The following is a 20080-nucleotide window of genomic DNA, read 5'->3' as shown; positions in this document are numbered from 1 at the left end:
CATTCTATTTCAGGGAACATTGGTGGAAAATCATACAATTCAGGGTCACATTAATGTTCCTGGTGGTTGGCATTGTGAGATCCCTCAAACTCAAAGAAGATTTGTTAAGTGTCTTCACTGGTTTGTTGATGTTGTTTAGTCACCAAGTTGTGTTCTACTCTTTGTGACCACCTGGACAGTAGTCCACCAGGTTCCTCTGTCCATAGGGTTTCTCAGGCAAGAATACTGGAGTGAGTTGCCATGCCCTCCTCCAGGGGATCTTCCTGACCCAGGGATTGAATCTGCATCTCTTGTGTGTCTTGCATTGGCAGGCAGATTCTTTATCACTGAGCCACCTGGGAAGCGCCCAGGTTTACACAGGTTTATGTGTGAGCTACCCTGGTAGCTCAGTTGGTAAAGACTTCGCATGCAATGCAGGAGACTGCCTGCAATATAGGAGACGCAGGATTGATGCCTGGGTCAGGAAAATGGCTGAGAAGAGAATGGCTACCCACTCCAATATGCTTGCCTGGGAAATCCCATGGTCAGAGAGCCTGGTGGGCTACAGTCCATGGGGTCACAAAGAGTTGGATATGAGTGAAGCCACTTAGCACACTTAGCAGCATTGGTGGGAAAACCAAAGTCCAGGAAGAGGAGGAGTTTGCCTTGTGCTGGTGGTCTGGGGCAGTGTGATGGCAAACACTCGCTCTTTGGAGGCTTGGAAGCTGTGTTGGCCTGAGTTGAGGGTGGGAATTCCCTTGCGCCTCAGTGAAATCACTCCCTCAGCAAACTTCTTTTGAGTATCTACTGTGTACTAGGTTCTGTTCCAGGCACAGGCGACAGGGTGAGAAGTCAATGCTGGACCCTGTCATGCAGCTTGCACTCTCTTGGACAAAATGATGAAGTGATGTTCTATAGCACTGTGTGTGTGTGTGTGTGTGTGTGTGTGCACTCTCAGTCATGTCTGATTCTTTGCAACCCCATGGACTGTAGCCTCCCAGCTTCCTCTGTCCATGGGATTTTTCAGGCAAGAATACTGGAGCAGGTTGCCATTTCCTACTCCAGGGTATCTTCCTGACCCAGCGATTGAACCCGTTGTCTCTTGGTCTCTTGTATTGGCAGGCAGATACTTTACCACTGTGCCACCTGGGAAGTGATGTTATACAGGGGAGAGATTAGAGGCAGACAGAGGGGGCTGGGGGGTGGCTTAGAGGAAGTGACATTTGAGACTAGATATGGAAGAGGAGGGAGAGAGGCCAAGGGAAAGGGTAGGGGGAACAGCATTCCAGGTAGAGAGAACAGCATGGTCGAAGGTCCTGAGATGCAAACCTGCTTAGTATTGGAGAAACAGCATGGAGACAGGAGTGGAGAGAGAGGAAAAGGGGTAGATCCTGGGGGCTGGATGAGAGTTTTAAGTCTGGTGGTGGGGCTGGTGTCAGAGTAGCCCCCAAGTTCAAACCCTCTCTTGTTGGACAGAGGGTAGTGCAGCAGGTGGGGAGGGACCTGCGGGCCCCGATAGGGGCAGGGAATGGACGCCGCCGGGAAGGCCGGCACTGTCCCCAGCCTTTGCCCAGGCTGGGGGCGGGTGGTGGGCGGTGAATCAGTCCAAACTGCAGAGGGCGAAGTCCGGGACCGCTGCGTAGGACCAGGACAAACACTCCCTGAAGGCGGTCTACTCTTAGCCACCTGCGGTGTGCCTGACTCGTTCTAACCAGGATTTCTAGGGGCCTGCGGCCAAGCACAGACAACCCCAGACTTTCGGGAGTCTGGGCTGGGCAGGAGGGAGGCTGGGGCTCGGAGCGCCGGAGGTCCACTTATATTAGGGAGACTGGTGGGGCTGAATTCGGATATGAATGAGGGCGATGACGGTCCTGGCAGAGGGAATCCAGGGAAGCAAAGGCCCGGAGGCGTAGTCGGGGCCTCCGGTGTTCGGGGAGATGCTGACACCGGCTGTGGGTGGCTAGGGACGTGGGGCTGAGCCCCTGCGGCGGTGGCCAGTGGGAGGATAGGGGCGGTGCACGCTCAATCCCGGGTCCAGAGACGCCCCCCCCCCCGAGGGCGGGGCTCGGCGAGGGCCGGGTCTCCTCCGGGAAGGGGCGGGGCCAGTTGATGGAGCAATGAAACTGGTTGAGAAGGCAGTGACCGCCTTTCTTTCCGACTGTGCAGCTCAGTGACTCGAAGCCCGGCACCCTCGCCGGCCCTTCCTGGGAGAAGGTGGCACCGGTGCCTCCCGCCTCCCGCAATCCGATCTTTCCTGCTAGGCTGGGCCTGCGCGTAGGTGCAGGGCTCGGAGCCCCGCCCCTGGGCGGAGAGAACCCGCCCTCCCCGCCCCCCGCAGCCCTGCCCCCACTCCGCGTCCGCCTCGCCTGCTAGGCGTGCTGTCCTGGCGTCCTGTGTCTGTCCGTCCGATTGCGACACGATCAGGGCGGCCACGAAGGGGGCGTCAGTACTCGGTCGCGGTCGCATAGACGCGGCCTCGGCATGAAGTCCCGCAGGGACAAGCTGCACATCCCGGCGCTGACCCTCGAGTGAGTGCTTGACCCTGGAAGGGGAGAGGGAGGGGAAGAGGGACAGGGTGACAACCACTCTTCCTCCGCGTCTCTGTTCAAGTCGCCCCGAATCGCACCACCGCCTCCGGGGAGCCCTCCCGGCTCATCGATCTGGCCCTGCCCTCGTGGCCTACGGTAGACCCAGTATCCCCAGCCTCAGGCCCCTTCTCCCTAAGGGAACCACGCCCTGGTCCGTCTCCAGCCACACGCAGGGGCTGTTGGCAGGTTCACCGTCCCCGGCCTCTTTCTTTGCAGTCTGTCTCCAAGCAGCCAGAGCCCGTCCTTGCTGAGTCCCAGCAGCCCCTGCAGCCCCTGCAGCCCCTCGCTGGGCCTGCACCCCTGGAGGTAAGTGACCGTGCACGCGGGCGGGGCACGGACATTGCCCTGGCACCCCAGAGACTTGGAAGCCGCCCAGATCCAGCTCCCTCCCCCAAGGTACTGTGGGCTGGTGACTTGGACTCTCTGGACCTCAGTTTCCCCCTCCATAAAATGACACTGTGATCCACACTAGGACCATGATGGGAAAATTCCATATTCAGTCAGAGCCAGCGGGTCCCCCTTCTGGCAGATGGCCAGGAGGAGGCCAGAACTTGAACTGTTGCCCAAGGACTTCCTTGAGACAGGTGCTGGGTTCCCAGCCTGTTCAGGGCCTTGATGAATTGGCCTGGCCTCCTGGGCTGTGACCCAGCTGAAGCTGGCCTGAAAACTCCTCCCTCTGAATGTACACACACACACATACACATACTCACTCACTCACTCACTCACCCCTAAGGCTGAGAGTCCACCTTTGGAGCCCTGGCACTGAACTTAACCAGGCAGAGTAGTATAGGGAGAAAAGAACCAGCTTGACTGAGCACCAGCTCTCTACCAAATGCCTTCTTTCCCCCTCCACAACCTTGGGAGAGAAGCGCCCTTTCTGATCCCATTTCCGAGCAGAGGAAACTGAGGTTCAGAGAGGAGACATCAGTTCTTCTGGTTCAGTATGTCTGGGGGCTAAGTGTCCGGACCAGCTTTGCCATCAGAGTCTGTTAAGGGTTTGAACTACCCTCTGTAACTGGCATCACCGACTCAATGGACATGAGTTTGAGTGAACTCCGGGAGTTGGTGATGGACAGAGAGGCCTGGCGTGCTGCGATTCATGGGGTCGCAAAGAGTCGGACACGACTGAGTGACTGAACTGACTGAACTGACTGTAACTGGAGAAGTGGGTGTCTCAGGCTCTTGCCCCTGTACAGGAAAGAACATCAAGGTTATAATGGGCTCCTCGCACAGCGTGGGCAAAATTTAGGGAGGTGACAGAGGTATAGGTGAGTGATGTCTAGAATTTGATGGCCTATCGACTATTTACACCTTAGTATGAATGGGCTGCTCGGACTCTTTCCCTGGGCCTTTAATGGAGAGAAGAGAGAGCACCTTGGAGCCCACACAAGGTGCTGGGCACCTACTGTGTGCCAGGTGCTAAGGGCATATCTGTGAACCAGAGGTGCATAGTTTCTTCCTCTTGGGGCTCTCAGTCAGTTCTCAGGCAGCAGGCAATGAACAAGGGGATGAGCTAACAAGACGCATTCAGGGGGAGACCTCTGAATATGGTGTCTGAGCCAAGGCCTGAGCAGAGCTAGGGGAAGGAGGGCGCCAAACAGAGAGATGTGAACATGCAGAGGTCCTGAGGCAGGACCAAGACTTTTTGTTTTATTATTTATTTATGGCCACGCTCCCCGCACTATGTGGGATCTTAGTTCCCCAACCAGGGATCTAACCCACACGCCCTGCAGTAGAAGCACACAGTCATAGCAACTAGACCACTAGGGAAGTCTCAGGACCAAGATGTTAAAGCCTCTGTGGCCACCTTGGGGAGAGAAAGGTTGGCTGGGGACAGGAGATAGGAATGGAGGTGATGGAGGCAGAAAAGTGGCTAGGGCAACATCCAGGTAGGAGATGGTGTGGTCTGGACCAGGCTGGGGTGCCTCAGTGGAAGGCAGAGATGGTGTCGCCCCCTGTTTAGCAGAGGAGGCGATTACAGCTTAGGACCTCTGAGTGTGTTGTCCAGGGGCACCTTGGGAGAGAATATCAGGCCAGATCTGACTCTTGAGTCTTTGGCCTCAACCCCAGGTGAGGACCGGATGAGGGGAGGGACCTGTGGAAAGCAGATAAGCCAGTTTTACCAGGAGGAAATGGAGGCAGAGAGCTTGGGGCCCAAGCTCAGTCCGCCGGTCCCCTTTCTCGCCACCGGGGGGCAGCAGAGCCGCATTGCCTTGGGCCAGGCAAAGAACTGGGTCCTGGTCTCTGCTCTGAGCACTTTAGGAATACGCCCACACTTGTCCCCTCAGCCTCCAAAGCCCTGTGGGTCCAGCCCACGGTGTGCCAGTAACTGTGTAAATAGGATAGTGTTAGGTGGACACAGTCATGCACCCCGCCACCCCTGCCCATCCATCTCTCTCCGGAGCTCACCTGACTACTCATGTGGCTTCCTGGACTGCCATAGTATAAGCTGGTCCAGCCTCAGGGCCTTTGCATTTGCTGCCCACCCTCTGCTTAGAGCTCCATTTTCTCTATTTACTCTTTTATTCATCTGTCAAGTCTCCGTCAAGCTCTCAGATAGGAAGCCTTTCCTTACCAACCCTCCCCGCCCCTGCCCCCCCATAAGGGCCCCAAGCCCCACTTACATTCATGTTGTACATCCTGACCCCCGCCATGACTGTGACGCAGCGGGCCTTAGTTACAGCACTCAGGCTCCTGGTTGACGCATGCGGGATCTTTCATTGCAGTGCACAGGTTTCTCTCTAGCTGTGGTACTCGGGCTCAGGATGTAAGCTCAGTAGTTGGGGCGGGGTCAGTTGCCCCACAACATGTGGGATCCCAGTTCCCCAACCAGGGATCGAACCCGTGTCCCCTACATTAGATGGCAGATTCTCAACCACTGGACCACCAGGGAAGTCCCTCTATGTTTTCTTGTGTGATTATTGGGTTGTTTTTTTTCACCCAAAGGTTTGGGAGTCCCTTGAGGGCCTGACTTCATCTGTCCTGGTCATCCTATAGCCTCAGGCACAGCCTGGTAGACAGCAGGTGCTCAGTTAATGCTTGGGGCACAAATAGGAAGCGGCTGGGAGGGTCCCACCCGTGTTGGGGTGCAGGGAGCAGATTGAAGAGAAGGTCTTGAGTTGGGTCCATATGGCCAAGGGGACAACAAAGAGGCTGTTCCAAGCAGGAACAGCGTTGTCAGAGGAGGGTTCCCTCTGGCCTTAGATACCAAGGACAGGAAGATTCTGGATTTTCTACTGAGGGTACTGGGAACCCCACAAGGTATGGAGCTTGGAGGGGTGTGGACAGCTCATGGGCAGGTGGAAGGGGCTGTGATCGTCCGACCGATGTGGGGTCAGGAATGGGGGTCTGTATGTCCACCAAGGGCTTTCCTGTTGACACAGTTACTGGCACAGGCAGAGAGAGGCAAAGCCCTAGACAGAAAGCTAGGATCTGAGCTCTAGGAAAGGGATTAACCCAGGAGTGCAGATTTGCTGTAAAATGAGGAGCCATGGAGGGTGTGTGAGCAGGGGAGGACCTTGATCTGGTGGGCAGTGGGCTGGTGCTGGAGATTACTGGCTCAGCCAGCCTTTCACGGGAGGTCTTTGCCATGGCCATGGGTCCCCTGGATTGCCAGCTGTGGCCTGGTCTGCAGAGGAGGAAACTGAGGCCAGATGGGCGTGGGAGAAGCAGCTGCTGGGGATGCCAGTGCCGTGGGCGTAATGGGAGGCAGGCAGGCGGTGCAGGCTGGGAATGATGGGCAGCTCCTTTCCTAACTGTGTGCAGAAGTGTTCCTGGCACATGTGGTGGTGGTGGGAGGGGGGGAGCTTGTGGATACAGCATGTTAGCGTATGGTGCGTGAGACTATGACTTCATCCCCACTTGGGTTCCTAGACCTATGGGACCCCGAATTCCTCCCAGGCAGGAGGCTCTGTTTCCTGTATGTGGCTCTGGCTAAATACCTGAGGATCCTGGGTGACCTCTCTTATCCTCATCTCTTCATCCGACCCCTTAACAGCACCTCTTCTTTAGCCTCAGAATACATCCAGAATTTACCCACTTCATTCTATGGCCCCACCCTGGTCCAACCCTCAGTATCCCCCTCCCAGGCCCTGTTACAGCTCCTCACTAGCCTCCTGCCACCTTCCACTCTTGCCCCAACAGCTCCTGTTCCCCATGGCAGACATGAGGGAGGCTGTTTTACAATAGTCCGGATCACACCCTTCCTCTGCACACACATCCTCCATGGCTCCCTATTGCCCCTGCAGTAAAACTGCCATCCTCCCTGCAGCCCACAAGGCCTGTATGGAGAGTCTTGCTGGTGTCTTCCTGTCAGCCCTGCCTCAGGGCCTTTGCATGAGCTGTGCTCTCTGCCTGAGATGCTTTTTCTCCATGGCTGGCCCCTCTGCCTTCTCAGTGTGTGGCTGGCTGCAGTGTCACTTCAGAGAGGCTAAAGTTGTCTTTTGCCAGTGATGCCCCTCTTCTTTGCCTTCCTTGACTTCAGACATTAACTGGTTCACATAAGTGTTTCCTGTCTCCTCTCTGCCTCCTGAGTCCCCAGACTGGGGACCCTGGCTGCAGGGATTATTTGTGTCCTGCATCCCCCGTGTCCAGTACAAAGGGTGTATTTTTTTTGAGTGAACGAGTGGCTAGGTATGTGTTGTTTGAGCCTCAGTCTGGAGGGCCTGGGGAGACACTCAGCAATATCTGGGCCACCTGAAGGTGACACCGGGCTTAGAGGGAGCAAGGTGGGGATTCTGAGAGAGACTTGAGAAGCAAAATCAGTGGCACGATGGATGCACAGGGTTAGGGCTACAGGGCTATGTACCAGGCAGCAACGCCCTCTGTATGCCTTGGTTTTCTCAGATGTGGGGTCAGGCTCCAGGTCAGTCCTGCCTGGGGTAGTTCCCAAAGTGTTGTATGGCCTGTGGAGGGTTCACCTTCAGGGTGACACTGTCCCTGATTTCCGGGGGGGCTGTCATGAAAGGAGGAAGCATTAACTCACAGTCTGCTGTGTGACACATTACGTAATGAAGGTGATCTGTGCCCCAGCTCTGTACCAGGCACTTTCTGTGCCTCTGATTTCGTTGTTATTCAGTCGCTAAGTCCTACCCGACTCTTTGGGACCTCATGGACTGTAGTCCACCAGGCTCCTCTGTCCTCCACTGTCTCCCAGAGTTTGCTCAAATTCATGTCCAATTGAGTTGGTGATGGTATCTTCGGCCGCCCCCTTCTCCTTTGGCTTTCAGTCTTTCCCAGCATCAGGGTCTTTTCCAATGAGTCAGCTCTTTTATTGCATTTTCACAAACAGACATGTGTAGATGGGGAAACAGGCCTGGAAGTTTACCTAATGCTAACATTGATCAAATGTTTACCAAGCACTCTTGGAGACACAGAGTAATCTTCGTGTCAGCCCCATATTCCTCCCATTTTACAGTTGAGAATACTGAGGCTTGAGAAGTTAAATCAGGTGTCTGATTCCTGATAGTAGCCAGGCTGATGGCCTTTCCTGTCATACAGACAAGAAGAGGATATCAGGTGCTCTACTCAGTTTGCTAAACACGTCCACTATTGGAAGATGCTGGGACAAAGAATCCCAAGCCAGGGGAAGACAGAGCTGGACAGACACAAGAGAAGTCTTCCTGGACGAGGGGGACACTGGATTTTGCCAGACAGGAAAGGCATTCCAAGGAGTAAAGCTAGCGTGGGCGTGGTAGCATGAGCTGAACCTGGCCACTGGATGGGTCTGAGTGCCACACTCCCTCCCGAAGGGCTTAATGCCTAGGGAATGGGTAGAGGGAGGAGCTGTCGTATTTACATTTTGCTGGAAGAGAGCCAAGTTCCAAGGCCCTGCATCCAGGTACCGCCAACGCCCCGCCCCTGCCGCCTGCAACCCTGGCAATGTCCCGCCCCTCCGCCCGCGGCCCTGGCAACGTCCCGCCCCTCCGCCCGCGGCCATGGCAACACCACGCCCACTCGCCAGCACGCGAGTCCGCCGGCCTGGCTTCCGAGTCGCTCACCCCTCCCAGCCAGGCCAGGCCCCGCCCCCGCGCGGTCCTGGGCGGGGTTCCCGGCCTCGCTCCCGGGCGCGCGCTTCCTCCTCTCCCTATACCCCCAGCCCCGCGGCGCGCCCCCCCGCCCCTCACCGTGGGGCTCCGGGAGCAGATTCCACGGTGAAGGTTCGCGCCCCGCCGCCGCTGGTTGCGCCCCCGTGCCTCTCGGGCCTCTAGCGGCGGCGGCGGCACAAAGGGAAGCAGCATGTCCGACCCCAGCTACTGGACGGCGGTGGCGGCGCCCGGCCACCGGAGCCGCCTGGCCAAGGGCGCGTTGCTGCAGCGCTCCAAGAGGTAGGGGGCTTCGCGCGGACCTACCGAGTGGCGCGGCGGCCGATCGAGCAGACACGAGTTGCTGAAAGTGCGTCTCGGCAGCGTGGCGAGGGCCACAGTGTGCGGCGGTGGGGGGAAGTGGGAGGATGCTTTGGGATCTAGGTATCCCCTGGGGTCCCAGGTACCCTCCTGTTACCGCTCCTTACCCAGACTGGAGTGTCTGTGCGCCAGGGTCAGCTCAGGTGGTGACAGAGGCTGTAGGGATTTGGGACTGAATCAGGATTCGAACCTAGGTCAGTCCTCTGGCCAGACCTGGGGAGGAGCTTCTTGGAAAAACTGAGACTCTTTGGTCCTTGGGGCCCAGTCAGCGGAAATGTTGGTTCAGAAGTAAACATTTGCTGCAGGAGGCTGGTGTGCATGTCGGTTATCAGGCGGGGGTGAAAAATCACTTCGTTCTATACAGAGCAAAGTGGAGTCTCAGTTTCTCCTTCTGAAAAGCAGAGAAGCTAAGTGAGGGCTGTGAGCCCTGCTGGACCTATGTGGAAATTCCAGCTCAGCCAATGTCAGGATATGTGACCTCAGGCAGTTCCTTAACCTCTCTGTGCTTAAGTGTCTCACCAGTGCTTGGTCTAGGCATTCCCAGAGGGAACACAGGCAAAGGCTGAGTAATGGGACCAGCAGCTGAAGGACCTTGAATGCCTAGTTTAGGATTCAGGCTCTTCTTCCAGAACCCGGGGAGCCGCAGAAGGCTCATGGGCCCCTCAGGGATCAGGTGCCAGAAACTGACCTCAGGCCCCTCTTTTCTAACATACTTCTCACTCTCTGTTGAACCACAAGGGTGATTCTTGAAAAACTAGGCAGCTTCTTGGGGTCCTGCGCCTTCTCCAGGAATGGCTGAGCAAATAGTTGGGGCTCAATAGATGCTCAGGAATTGAACAGAGGATGCCCAGATCCCCTTTGAGAGCTCAGATGTAGATGTTTTTGAGAAGGCCCTGCCTGAGAGCAAAAGGGAGGAGGCCAAGTGTTTTCCCCAAATGCTGTTGGAAGTGAAAAACGATGCGTCGGAATGAAGAGTCCGGTGAGGGGTTGGAAGAGGATGTGGGCTGTGAGTGTGTGTGTGTGTTGGGGTGGGGGGTTGACAGGAAGTTTTGCAGGAACCTGTGGGTTTCACTTTTGCTTCTGCGCCTCAGACTAGAGGACAATCTCTGTGGCTGGTCACATCTGTGGCCTCAGTTTTCCAGGCTGGGAAATGGGTGTAGCCTGTCTCTCCCTCCTCTGGGCTTATTGGTATTGGTGAATGCTGGTGATTTCTCTGGCGAGTCATTGTCTTCTCTCCCACCATGCACCAAACCCTGTGAGTAATGGATACGTACCCGCCACACTTCACCCTGTGCCCCGCCCAAAGCTGAGAACTGTGTATGCACCTTGCAAGGTGTACAGATGGGGAAACTGAGGCTCAGGGGGGCAGCGGCAAGTAGAGCAGTGGGTAGGCGGAACCCCTCCTCCCTATGCATTGAGTCTCCTGAGCGGGTTGCTGACCTCGCCTTCCTCGGCCTGCATTGTGCCTCTGCCTGGAACACTGTTCCTGGCCCCGCGAGGCCCCAGCGTTTCATCTCTCCCTCTCTACGCAGTTCTGCCGAGGCCGGGCTGCGTTGGCAGCTCTGGCTGCGTGGGCTGATGCACTTGTCGGGCGAGCAGAGCCGTTGCCAGGCGACTGCCAGGGTTGGGGGGAGGAACCATGTTGCTCGCAACTTCCCTATGCCAGGGCGGGGGCTGGGGCCAGGGCCCAGGTGGGAGAAACTGGGCCAGGGATCTGGTGGCCAGGAAGGAGCTGGGATGAAGGGAGGAAAGCACGTGGGCCAAAGTTTGGCAGAACAAGATGCAACTGTGCATGATGCCGGCATTAGGGTTTCCAAGGGTCACATTGACGTTTTAGGGGGTCTCAGGGGAGGGGATTGGCCAGGAGATTGGAGCAGTGGTCCTGGGAAGAGATGCTTAATATGGAGTAGGGGATCTGCCTTAACCCCTCTGTGGGTTCCAGGGTCCTCTTCACCCTCTGTCTTGTCTGCCAGTGTTCCTGGCAAGGCTCTGGGAGTGGGACTGTGAACACAGAAGCTGGAGAAGCAGGGCCAGGGGCTCCCAGGCTGAACTCAGGGCCATGGGGGAGTCCACCTGGGGAGCAGAGAGGGCACAATCATGTCCCTGAAGCTGCCGCCCATGGGCTCCCGGTTGGGCATGTGGTTCTCTGAGCCAGGAGGTCCAGGTCTGACCTTATCCCCCCTCCCCCAATAGCTGCCGCAGCGGGAACCGCAAGAGCCTGGTGGTAGGAACACCCTCGCCCACCCTTTCCCGGCCCCTGTCGCCACTGTCCATCCCAACAGGTGAGTGCGGGGCGGGGCAAGCGGGGTGGAGTGGAGGTGTCCTGTCTCCACTCCCGCTGACTCAGTTTCCCCACCTCCTCCTCAGCAGGCAGCAGCCCCCTAGATAGTCCTCGGAATTTCTCAGCTGCCTCTGCCATCAACTTCCCTTTCGCACGGAGGTGAGTGGTTGCCAGTTTTGGGGGATGGTGGCTGATACCATGGGCAAGGGGCCAGGCAGGGGCCTGCTCTTGGTGGCTGGACCTGCCTCCTCATCAGCCTTTTTTCCCCCTCCCCTGGCCTCTGCCCTGCGGTGGTCCCCCCTCTGGCTCTCGCCCCTGGCAAACGCATGCATGCACGACCTCTTACAGCCACATCACACGCACAGACAGGTAATTTCTAGGAGCCCTTGGGGAGGGGGTGGGGGTGGGGGTGGCATGGCCTGGTCCAGGAATCTCACTCCCTGAAAGTTATTAATTCACCTAACAAGAGCTGGTGGAGGAGCTGTTGTGTGCCAGGTGTTTAAATGCCGCTTATTCATTCAACGTTTATTGCGTTCCCGTTGGGTGCCGTGCCCTCCGCTGGGGGGCTGAGGAATGGGAGGCTGGACTTTGGCCCTCAGGGCATCCTCAGGCTGGTGGGAGTGGCCAGCATGTACCCTAGCAGCTGTAACTCAGAGAGCAGCTTTGATGGCAGCTGGCATCAGGGAGCACTTCCTGGAGGACGCGTCTGGAGAACAAGGAGAAAAACACAGTGGAGTTGCTCACCCTGTATTCGTGTTCTTGGCCTTTGCAGAAGATCCTTCCTCCGGCGGGGCCAGCCATAGTTCCTGCCCTTGGTCCCCACAAACCACAGGGGCCATGCTTCCCTTCCAACGTCTCCTTCTCCTCCCCAGGGCCGACGGCAGAAGATGGTCCCTCGCATCACTCCCGTCTTCTGGCTATGGAACCAACACGCCCAGCTCCACTGTCTCGGTACACACAGTCCTACCTTGGCAGGCAGACCAGGGAGTGCCAGGTTGGGGGTGGGGGAGACACATCTTTGTTTTGTTTTGGTTTTTTTAAGGTGTTGAATAGTTGTCTAGTCAGTAAACATCCTGACTTCCCCCCTCTGTGCTCCATTTTGAGCGATGTGGGGGTCCCAGCCTTGGCCCAAAGGGCTCCTGGTCGGGTATACACAGATATCTGCATCCTTGTGTGGTAAGGGAAGGTCTGGTCAGAGGGGGTCTTGGAGTTGCCAAGGAAGCAGCGAGGGCTTCCTGGAGGAAGGGGCATCACAGCTGGAGTTTTGAAGCATGCACAGGAGAGAGGCAGGAGAGGTACCATGTTGACCGATAGACAGCTGGGCCTTGAGAGTTAGGATAATGCTGGGGTCCTGGCTGTGGTGCTGACCGTGAACGCGTGGCCCTGATACCCCCTCCTGCCAGTCGAGCTCATCCTCTCGGGAGCGCCTCCACCAGCTTCCTTTCCAGCCGACGCCGGACGAACTCTGCTTCCTGTCCAAGCATTTCCGCAGCTCAGACAGTGTGGCTGATGAGGAGGGCGGCCACCGCTCACCTCGCCTCCGCCCCCGCTCCCGCAGCCTCAGGTGGGCCTCCGCCTCTGACCCCAGCCCCAGCCCTTCCCTGGGCGCAGCTCCTCCTCCTCCACCTCCGGTCCTGACCCCACCCAAGCCTGGCCTCTAGCCCTGCGCCCTCAGTCCTGGCTCAGCCACCCTTCCCTGGGCTGTGTTTCGGGTCCCATGTCTTAAGCCAGTTGTCCCCTCCTTCAGCCCCGGACGCACCACAGGGACCTTCGACAATGAGATCGTGATGATGAATCATGTGTACCGGGAGAGATTCCCCAAGGTGGGCAGCACCTGGTGGCTGGACCAGCCCCAGCTCCGCCCCCTCTGTTGTCCCTCTGTGGTGGCGCTGCCCTCTTGGTTGTGTCCCTCTCCCCATCTGTGCGTTTCTGTTTTTCCCTGTCACTCTGTCTCACGCTGCACCCCCCGCCCCCTCGGCATCTGTGCACATCAGTTCCTCCCCTCCGATCCTTGGACCCCATCGTCACACCTTCTCTCTCTCATGCCCCCATCTGCACACGTTGCTCCCAGGCCCTGTCCAATGACCAGGTCGCCCCATCTCCCCCCCGCCCCCCACTTCTGCCCAGGCCACAGCACAGATGGAGGGCCGTCTGCAGGAGTTCCTGGCCGCCTTCTCACCCGGCGCCCGGCTGGCACTGGCTGACGGCGTCCTGGGTTTCATCCACCACCAAATCATCGAGCTGGCCCGCGACTGCCTGGCCAAGTCTGGAGAGGCGCTTGTCACCTCCCGCTACTTCCTGGAGATGCAGGAGAAGCTGGAGCGGCTGCTGCAGGATGTGCGTGGGGGTGGGACCGGGGGGGAGTGGATACAGGGTTTTGGCGTCCCCAGGCAGGGCAGGGCAGGACCAGGGGCTGGTGTATGATGCTACCATCCATCTGCTCCCAGGCCCACGAGCGCTCAGACAGTGAGGAAGTTGGCTTCATTGTCCAGCTCGTCCGGAAGCTGCTGATCATCATTTCACGGCCAGCGAGGCTCCTCGAGTGTCTGGTGAGTGTCTTGGCATGTGGCCGGGTGCAAGGCTCAGACCAGGCCCTCAGCAGTCCTGCAGAGGTTAAAAAGAGACAGTCCCCATCGTGTAGGGCTTTGTGAGGAACACTGGGGGCCACCAGACTCGGGCGGGCTTCCCAGAAGAGGGACCAGGAGCTAGGATCCCAGGGACAAGTCAGAGCCACCGGTAAAATGCTTCAGACAGAGGTCAGTGGGGGGAGGTGTGCAAAGGCCTGAAGGTGGGACCAGGCCTTGACTGACCAATCCCTCTGCATCCCCAGGAGTTTGACCCCGAGGAGTTTTACCACCTGCTGGAGGCTGCTGAGGGCCAGGCCCGAGAGGGCCAGGGCATCAAGACTGACCTGCCACAGTACATCATTGGGCAACTGGGCCTGGCTAAGGATCCGCTCCAGGGTGAGCTGGAGTGGGGGCAGGGCCAAAAGAGGAAACTGGGGTGAGAATGCGGACGGGCCAGGGTTCCAGCCTATGCCCGTGTGGCTGCAGCATGCGCCACACTGTCCTTCCCCTCTGTCTGGCCCTGTCCTCAGCCACCTGCAGGGCACATTTTGGGTAAGGTGCCCAGGATTCCAGGGTAAGGTGGCCACAAGTTGGACCCCCTGACCTGCCAGCTGCCTTGGAGCCTCAGCTTTCTCAATGCTAAATCGAGTTGGGCCAGAGTGCCAGGGAACCACTGTGAGCAGTGGCATTCACTTGAATTCCAAAGCACTTTCCCAATTTCTTCTGACTGTGGCCCGGGAAGTGGGACACGGAGTCAGACAGGGCAATCCATGGGCACAACTGAAACAGCCAGGAACCTCCCCCAAATAGTCAGGACAGGGAAAAAGACATGGTGCTGGGGGAAGCATTGAACTTGAACCTGGCCTGGTCTCGGGGTGGTCAGGGGAGCTCTGGGGAAAGATTGTATTCAAACTGGGGCCTGGAGGATGGAGAAGCGACCGGGTGCGGATCTGGGGGAGAGAGGAAGTGAACCAGGCAGGGGAACCGTGAAGGCAGAGGTTGCGAGACAGGCAAGTGTCTGGCCTTTTGGAAGAGCAGTGAGGAAGGGCTGTGGCTGAGGAAGGGGCGACGGGGTCAGCAGGACCCAGCCGCAGTGGCCGGCACCCACGGGGACCAGGCTGCCACTGTCCCATTTGAAGTTGCAGAGACTGAGGCTCTATGCTGTTCAGCTGGATTCAGGTCCAGGCGTGCCCAAGGCCGGACCACGCTCAGACTAGCTGTCTGGCCGAGACTGTGCTCCGCCAGCGGGGCTGTGGCCGGGGCGGGGCCCCAGTGACGGAGGAAACGGGAAGTGGCCAGGCAGACAGGTGGCAGCTGAGGCTGAGTGCAGATCACCCGCCCAGCGCCGCAGGGGGCCCTCTGAGAGCATGAGGGGCTGCATCAGACCCTGGGCCTCGCTCACCCGAGGCTGTGCTGCCCCGTCTCAGCCTTGCTCTGTGACCATGAGACACTGTCTTCATGGTCACCATCACCACTGATGTTCACCAGCTGCTCACTCTCACTCAAGACTGCCCCTGCTAAACCCCAGCTGAGGCTGGAGACTAAGGGGGCTCCCCCGGGCCCTGCCCCGAGCTGAGGAGTGTATCAGCCACCACCTAGAGGGCCTGCATCACAGCGGATTTTCACGGCCCCGAAGCATGGAGCCAGGATTCAAGATAGCCAGAGCAATCAGAACCTGGGCTTCCCACTGGCCCGTCTAGAAGGTTCCTCAGTCGTTGCTCAGTCCAGCCTCCTGGATTTGACTGAAACCTGGATGCAATAGGGACTCAACAACAGGATCATGGGAGCTGGTCAGGGGAGGCACTGTCTCCCCATTCCAAGATGAGCCCTGGAGGCCTCAGGAAGTCTCTGGTGGAGGGGCCGCACTCAGAAACCCCATCTGAGGCTCCTCCCACATTTTACAGAGATGGTGCCTCTGAGTCACCTCGATGACAATGGAGGACAGCCACCAGCACCAGAGGAGTCCCCTGAGGTAAGACAGCATGGAGCTTTAGAGCCCCCACGTGTCTTGTTCTTTTGATGGTAGACCAGGTGGCCCTGAGAGGGGCTAGGTTTGCCAGTTGCTGAGGGTTTGTATATAGTAGGTGCTTAATGAATGCCTGTGACTTTGGGAGAAGGTGGGGGCAGGTGAGATTGCCCTGCTGGGAAGGTTGGGCAGGGCAGGGTTGGAGGGGGCACTGGAAAGTGGGATTTTGCAGGCTGTGTAGGAGTTTCCTGGTAGGAGGGCATGCATGGCTTCAGCTAAAATCTCAAACTTGGAGGGTGAGTTTGAGAAGTATGTACAGAAGAAGTAGCATTAGGTGCCAGCTGGGACTTGAGGGCAGGAAGAACACAGCGTGCTCTGAGCTGGGGCAGGACCCTGACCCCTGTTGCCCCACCAGAGTCGTGCCCTGGTCGGCCCTTCACGGAGGAAGCCATGTGAGAGTGACTTCGAGACTATCAAACTCATTAGCAATGGGGCCTACGGGTGAGTCCTTGGGTTCCCCGTAGACCCATTTCTCAGATGCCCTTGGGGATGACTGACGCCCACACAGCCCCTGAGTATGTAGACAGAGAAATGGACCTGCAGAGGGAAGTAAAGGCACAGCCCAGCAGGGACATGGCTTGGAAGGGTTCATCCATGATCTCGGTCCTTACTCGCCCCGAGTGTAGGGTTCTAGGAGTTTGGGGGCTGAGCAAGCGATGGCAGTAGTGCGAGCATTATTTAAATGCCACTTTGACAGATTTGCTTTGGCAGAGGTGGTAGGGGGGAATCCCTCATAGCATAAGACTGTCATGTGGGGGAGGGCGGAGGGGGAAATTACAGAGGGGGCTTATGCATCCAGGCTAAAGTGTTAGCAACGCGGTGGGGAGTTGCTGAGTCAGAGAGCTCCATCAGGCGGAAGCAGCTTGGGGTTTTCATAGCCCCAGCATTTACCTTATCTGAGGGTATGCAAAACCAACAGGTTCTAAATGGCTAAAAATCTGCTTATTTGAGTTGTAATGGACACAATTTGAGTTTGTGCCAGCGAGGCTTCTGAACTAACGGGTCTCAGTCAGCTGTGAAGAAATAAACAACCTAGGAGCTGTCTTTGACTCTTCATATGACACCAGGGAGTGTGGCTTAAACCCTCGGAGAGGCTGCCTGGGTGGAGGGCACAGGCCAAGGCATGGCGTGTGGGCTTCTGGACCCAGGTCAGGTCCCGGTGCCTGCCGGGGCTTCAGCAGGCCCCCCACCCCCGCTGCAACCCCACCCCAGGGCCGTCTACCTGGTGCGGCACCGGGAAACGAGGCAGCGTTTTGCCATCAAGAAGATCAACAAGCAGAACCTGATGCTGCGCAACCAGATCCAGCAGGTCTTCGTGGAGCGTGACATCCTCACCTTCGCCGAGAACCCGTTCGTGGTCAGCATGTTCTGCTCGTTCGAGACCCGGCGCCACTTGTGCATGGTCATGGAGTATGTGGAAGGTGTGGTCACGAGGGCTTGCCTGCCTCCAGCAATGGGGAGCTCACCCCTTATCCAGGAGACAGTCTCTTCTTTGACCCAGCTAGAGTCTGCTCTGTCCTCCATGGGGTCCCAGCCTGCCTTGGTGAGAGGAAGGGCTCAGTCTGCAGTGGGGGACCCAGCAGTGGGGTTGGAGATGGGGAAGCCCAAAGACGAGTGTGAAGGCAGAAGCCTAGGGGATAGGGTAGGGGTAGGATGGACAGCCTAGGCAGAGGGGACTGGTGGGCAGAAGCTTGGAGGCTGGAATAAAAGCAAGGGAGGTCAGGAGGTGTGGGTTGGAAGGACTAGGATGGTTGGAAGCCAGGCTGAGGAGTTGTAGGATCAGGTTTCCAGCTCAGGAAAGAATAGTATCTTCAGGTAATGGCAAGAACAAGCATTTACCAAGGTAGCTGCCAGTCAAGGAGAGGGAGCATGCACTTAGGAGGCACCAGCTCTGTACAAGGGAAGGGGCTGTGCACTTAACAAAGCTGCTGCCTGCCCAGGGCAAATCAGAAAGTAGGGTCTGCATCCCCTCCTGCCCCTACCAGCTCCCCACCCCAATTCAGGACAGACTGGGGACACTGTGCCGGAGGTGGGGAGGGCAGGTGGGTACAAGTCTAGGCACAGCTGCAGAACCAAGGATCTCTGCAAGCGTGTCCACGCTTCTGCAGGTGGCGACTGTGCCACGCTCCTGAAGAACATGGGCCCGCTGCCTGTGGACATGGCGCGCATGTACTTCGCCGAGACGGTGCTGGCCCTGGAGTACCTGCACAACTACGGCATCGTCCACCGGGACCTCAAGCCTGACAAGTGAGTGACGGGGACCCCGGGAGCGGGGCCTCTGGAGTGGGTCTGGGGCTGCTCGGAAGCACCATTATCTGGATCCCGCTGGCATCACGGGGCCCCGGCGGCGAGCAGATAATTAATAGATGCCTGCTATGTGCAGGGGAAAGACAGTGCACTTAGGGAGGTGCTCTGGCAAAGAGGGTGCCCATGCACTCGAGCACTGCTACAATGTAACGGAAGTGAACTTGACCATATGAGGCACCAGCTGTATACAAAGGGCAGGGCCATGCACTGTGCAAAACCTCATGTGTGAAGAAAGGGACTGTGCGTGTCTTGAACACCTGGTGTGCACTAGTGCAGGGAAGAGAGTCTGGGGCTGTTTATTTCAGTCTAGCGTCTAGTAAGCATCTATTGAGTGCCAGGCCCTCTGTGAGTGGCTGGAAAACACGCGTGTGAGTGTGAATGACCCCTCAGGCTTTATAACCCCTCCATAATTTTCAAAGCACTCTCCTCCTGCATTAATTGAGCACCTGCTGTGTACACAGGAAAGGGCTGCTCTTATATCAAGTACCCTCTGGACATCAGGCAGGACATGCGAGTCTCAGGTACTTGCTGTGTGGAGGTGTGAACGTAAGCGTCAAGAGTCTGCATTTTTAGGACTTACTTTCCTGGTGGCCCAGTGGCTAAGACACAGCACGTCCAGTGCAGGTTACACAGGTTCGTTCCCTGGCTGGGGAACTAAGATCCCACGTGCTGTGCTGCGCGGGGTGGCCAATGATTAGTTAATTCAGAGAGTCTGCATGTTTTCAGGCCATCTTGTATTTTGCAAATGGCTTAGAAAACAAAACACACGTGTTTGCACTTGCTGTCTACCTTGGGCCCAGATGGCGGCATAACTGACTCCTCACACACTGATGACTTTTGAGTTTCTAAAGCGCCTTTTTTTGCTGGTGTGTATTTATTGGTCACCAGCTGTGTAGAAGTGATCAGAGCACCTGTGCTTAATAAGTGTGTTATTAAGCGAGGACTGTGGAGAAGGCCATGGCACCCCACTCCAGTACTCTTGCCTGGAAAATCCCATGGACGGAGGAGCCTGGTAGGCTGCAGTCCATGGGGTCGCTAAGAGTCGGACACAACTGAGCGACTTCATTTCATTTTTCACTTTCATGCATTGGAGAAGGAAATGGCAACCCACTCCAGTGTTCTTGCCTGGAGAATCCCAGGGACGGGGAAGCCTGGTGGGCTGCCGTCTGTGGGGTCGCACAGAGTCGGACACGACTGAAGCGACTTAGCAGCAGCAGCAGCAAGCAAGGACTGTGTGTCAGGCCCTGAACACTGCAACTGTCTTTTTATATGAAGTGTTTATGTTGAGGTCAGCATGGAATCAACACCTGCTGTATACTGGGGACAGGGGTCCTTTTCTCCAATGAAGGTACTTGCCGTGTGGAGTTGTGAACCTGAGCCTTAAGAGCCCTGCATGTTTTCAGGGCATCTTGTAGTTTGCCAGAGGCTTAGAACAGCGGTGCCCAGCCTTGTTGGCACCAGGGACCCGTTTCATGGAAAATAATTCTCTCACGGACCAGGGTGGCACGGAACGGTTCCGGGGTGATTCCAGTGCATTATATATGTTGTGCACTTCACTTCTATTACTACATCAGTTCCACCTCAGATCATCAGGCATTAGATACTCGAGGTTGGGGACCCCTGGCTTAGGAAACAAGCAAATGTGTAGTTGGCGCCTGTTGTATACCTAGGCCTCCATGCTCCATGTCCTCTGGCTGCTTGCTTTGTGCCCATCAGACCTCTTTGCGATCATCCTGGACTGGGGTCTTCCCAGTGTTCCCGAGGCAGGACTGGCCCCTCCCATGCTCACGACCCTCATCTGCAAAACGGGATGGGAAGGGGTCCAGCCCCAGAGGGTTCAGGGAGGGATAGGTCCCCACAGTTGGTGCTGGAGATAAATAATTTTTCCTTTGCAGTTCAGAAAATTTCAGGTACACCCCAAGTCAAGA

General features: G+C 57.1%; 1 protein-coding gene and 1 long non-coding RNA gene across 18 annotated transcripts in view; one reads left to right on the top strand and one right to left on the bottom strand.

The window, feature by feature from the left end:
* MAST3 (microtubule associated serine/threonine kinase 3) overlaps nt 1-20080 on the top strand; it is a 41502-nt gene that overhangs the window by 6699 nt on the left and 14723 nt on the right. The window contains exons 1-15 of one of the 17 annotated variants that reach the window (XM_061421570.1): nt 2425-2507; nt 2784-2873; nt 11165-11253; nt 11342-11411; nt 11601-11621; nt 12125-12203; nt 12656-12816; nt 13000-13075; nt 13380-13589; nt 13700-13801; nt 14083-14215; nt 15724-15791; nt 16201-16286; nt 17058-17266; nt 17954-18092. In XM_061421570.1, coding sequence (XP_061277554.1) covers nt 2461-2507; nt 2784-2873; nt 11165-11253; nt 11342-11411; nt 11601-11621; nt 12125-12203; nt 12656-12816; nt 13000-13075; nt 13380-13589; nt 13700-13801; nt 14083-14215; nt 15724-15791; nt 16201-16286; nt 17058-17266; nt 17954-18092 — 1580 coding nt within the window. In that variant the 5' untranslated portion in view covers nt 2425-2460. Of the gene's footprint in view, nt 1-2424; nt 2508-2783; nt 2874-6352; nt 8894-10077; nt 10227-11164; nt 11254-11338; nt 11412-11600; nt 11622-12124; nt 12204-12655; nt 12817-12999; nt 13076-13379; nt 13590-13699; nt 13802-14082; nt 14216-15723; nt 15792-16200; nt 16287-17057; nt 17267-17953; nt 18093-20080 lie in introns of those variants that run through there. The other 16 variants (XM_061421568.1, XM_061421573.1, XM_061421566.1 and 13 more) reach the window with 16 other exon arrangements.
* On the bottom strand, nt 1139-9489 carry LOC133250401 (uncharacterized). The gene is made up of 2 exons (XR_009737324.1): nt 9079-9489; nt 1139-2521 (listed from the first exon to the last, which is right to left on the bottom strand). It is a non-coding gene; the product is annotated as an uncharacterized LOC133250401 (long non-coding RNA).

The sequence above is a fragment of the Bos javanicus genome, chromosome 7 (genome assembly GCF_032452875.1).
Source record: "Bos javanicus breed banteng chromosome 7, ARS-OSU_banteng_1.0, whole genome shotgun sequence".
NCBI classification, from domain to species: Eukaryota; Metazoa; Chordata; class Mammalia; order Artiodactyla; family Bovidae; genus Bos; species Bos javanicus.
This window is presented reverse-complemented; position numbering and strand designations above follow the sequence as displayed.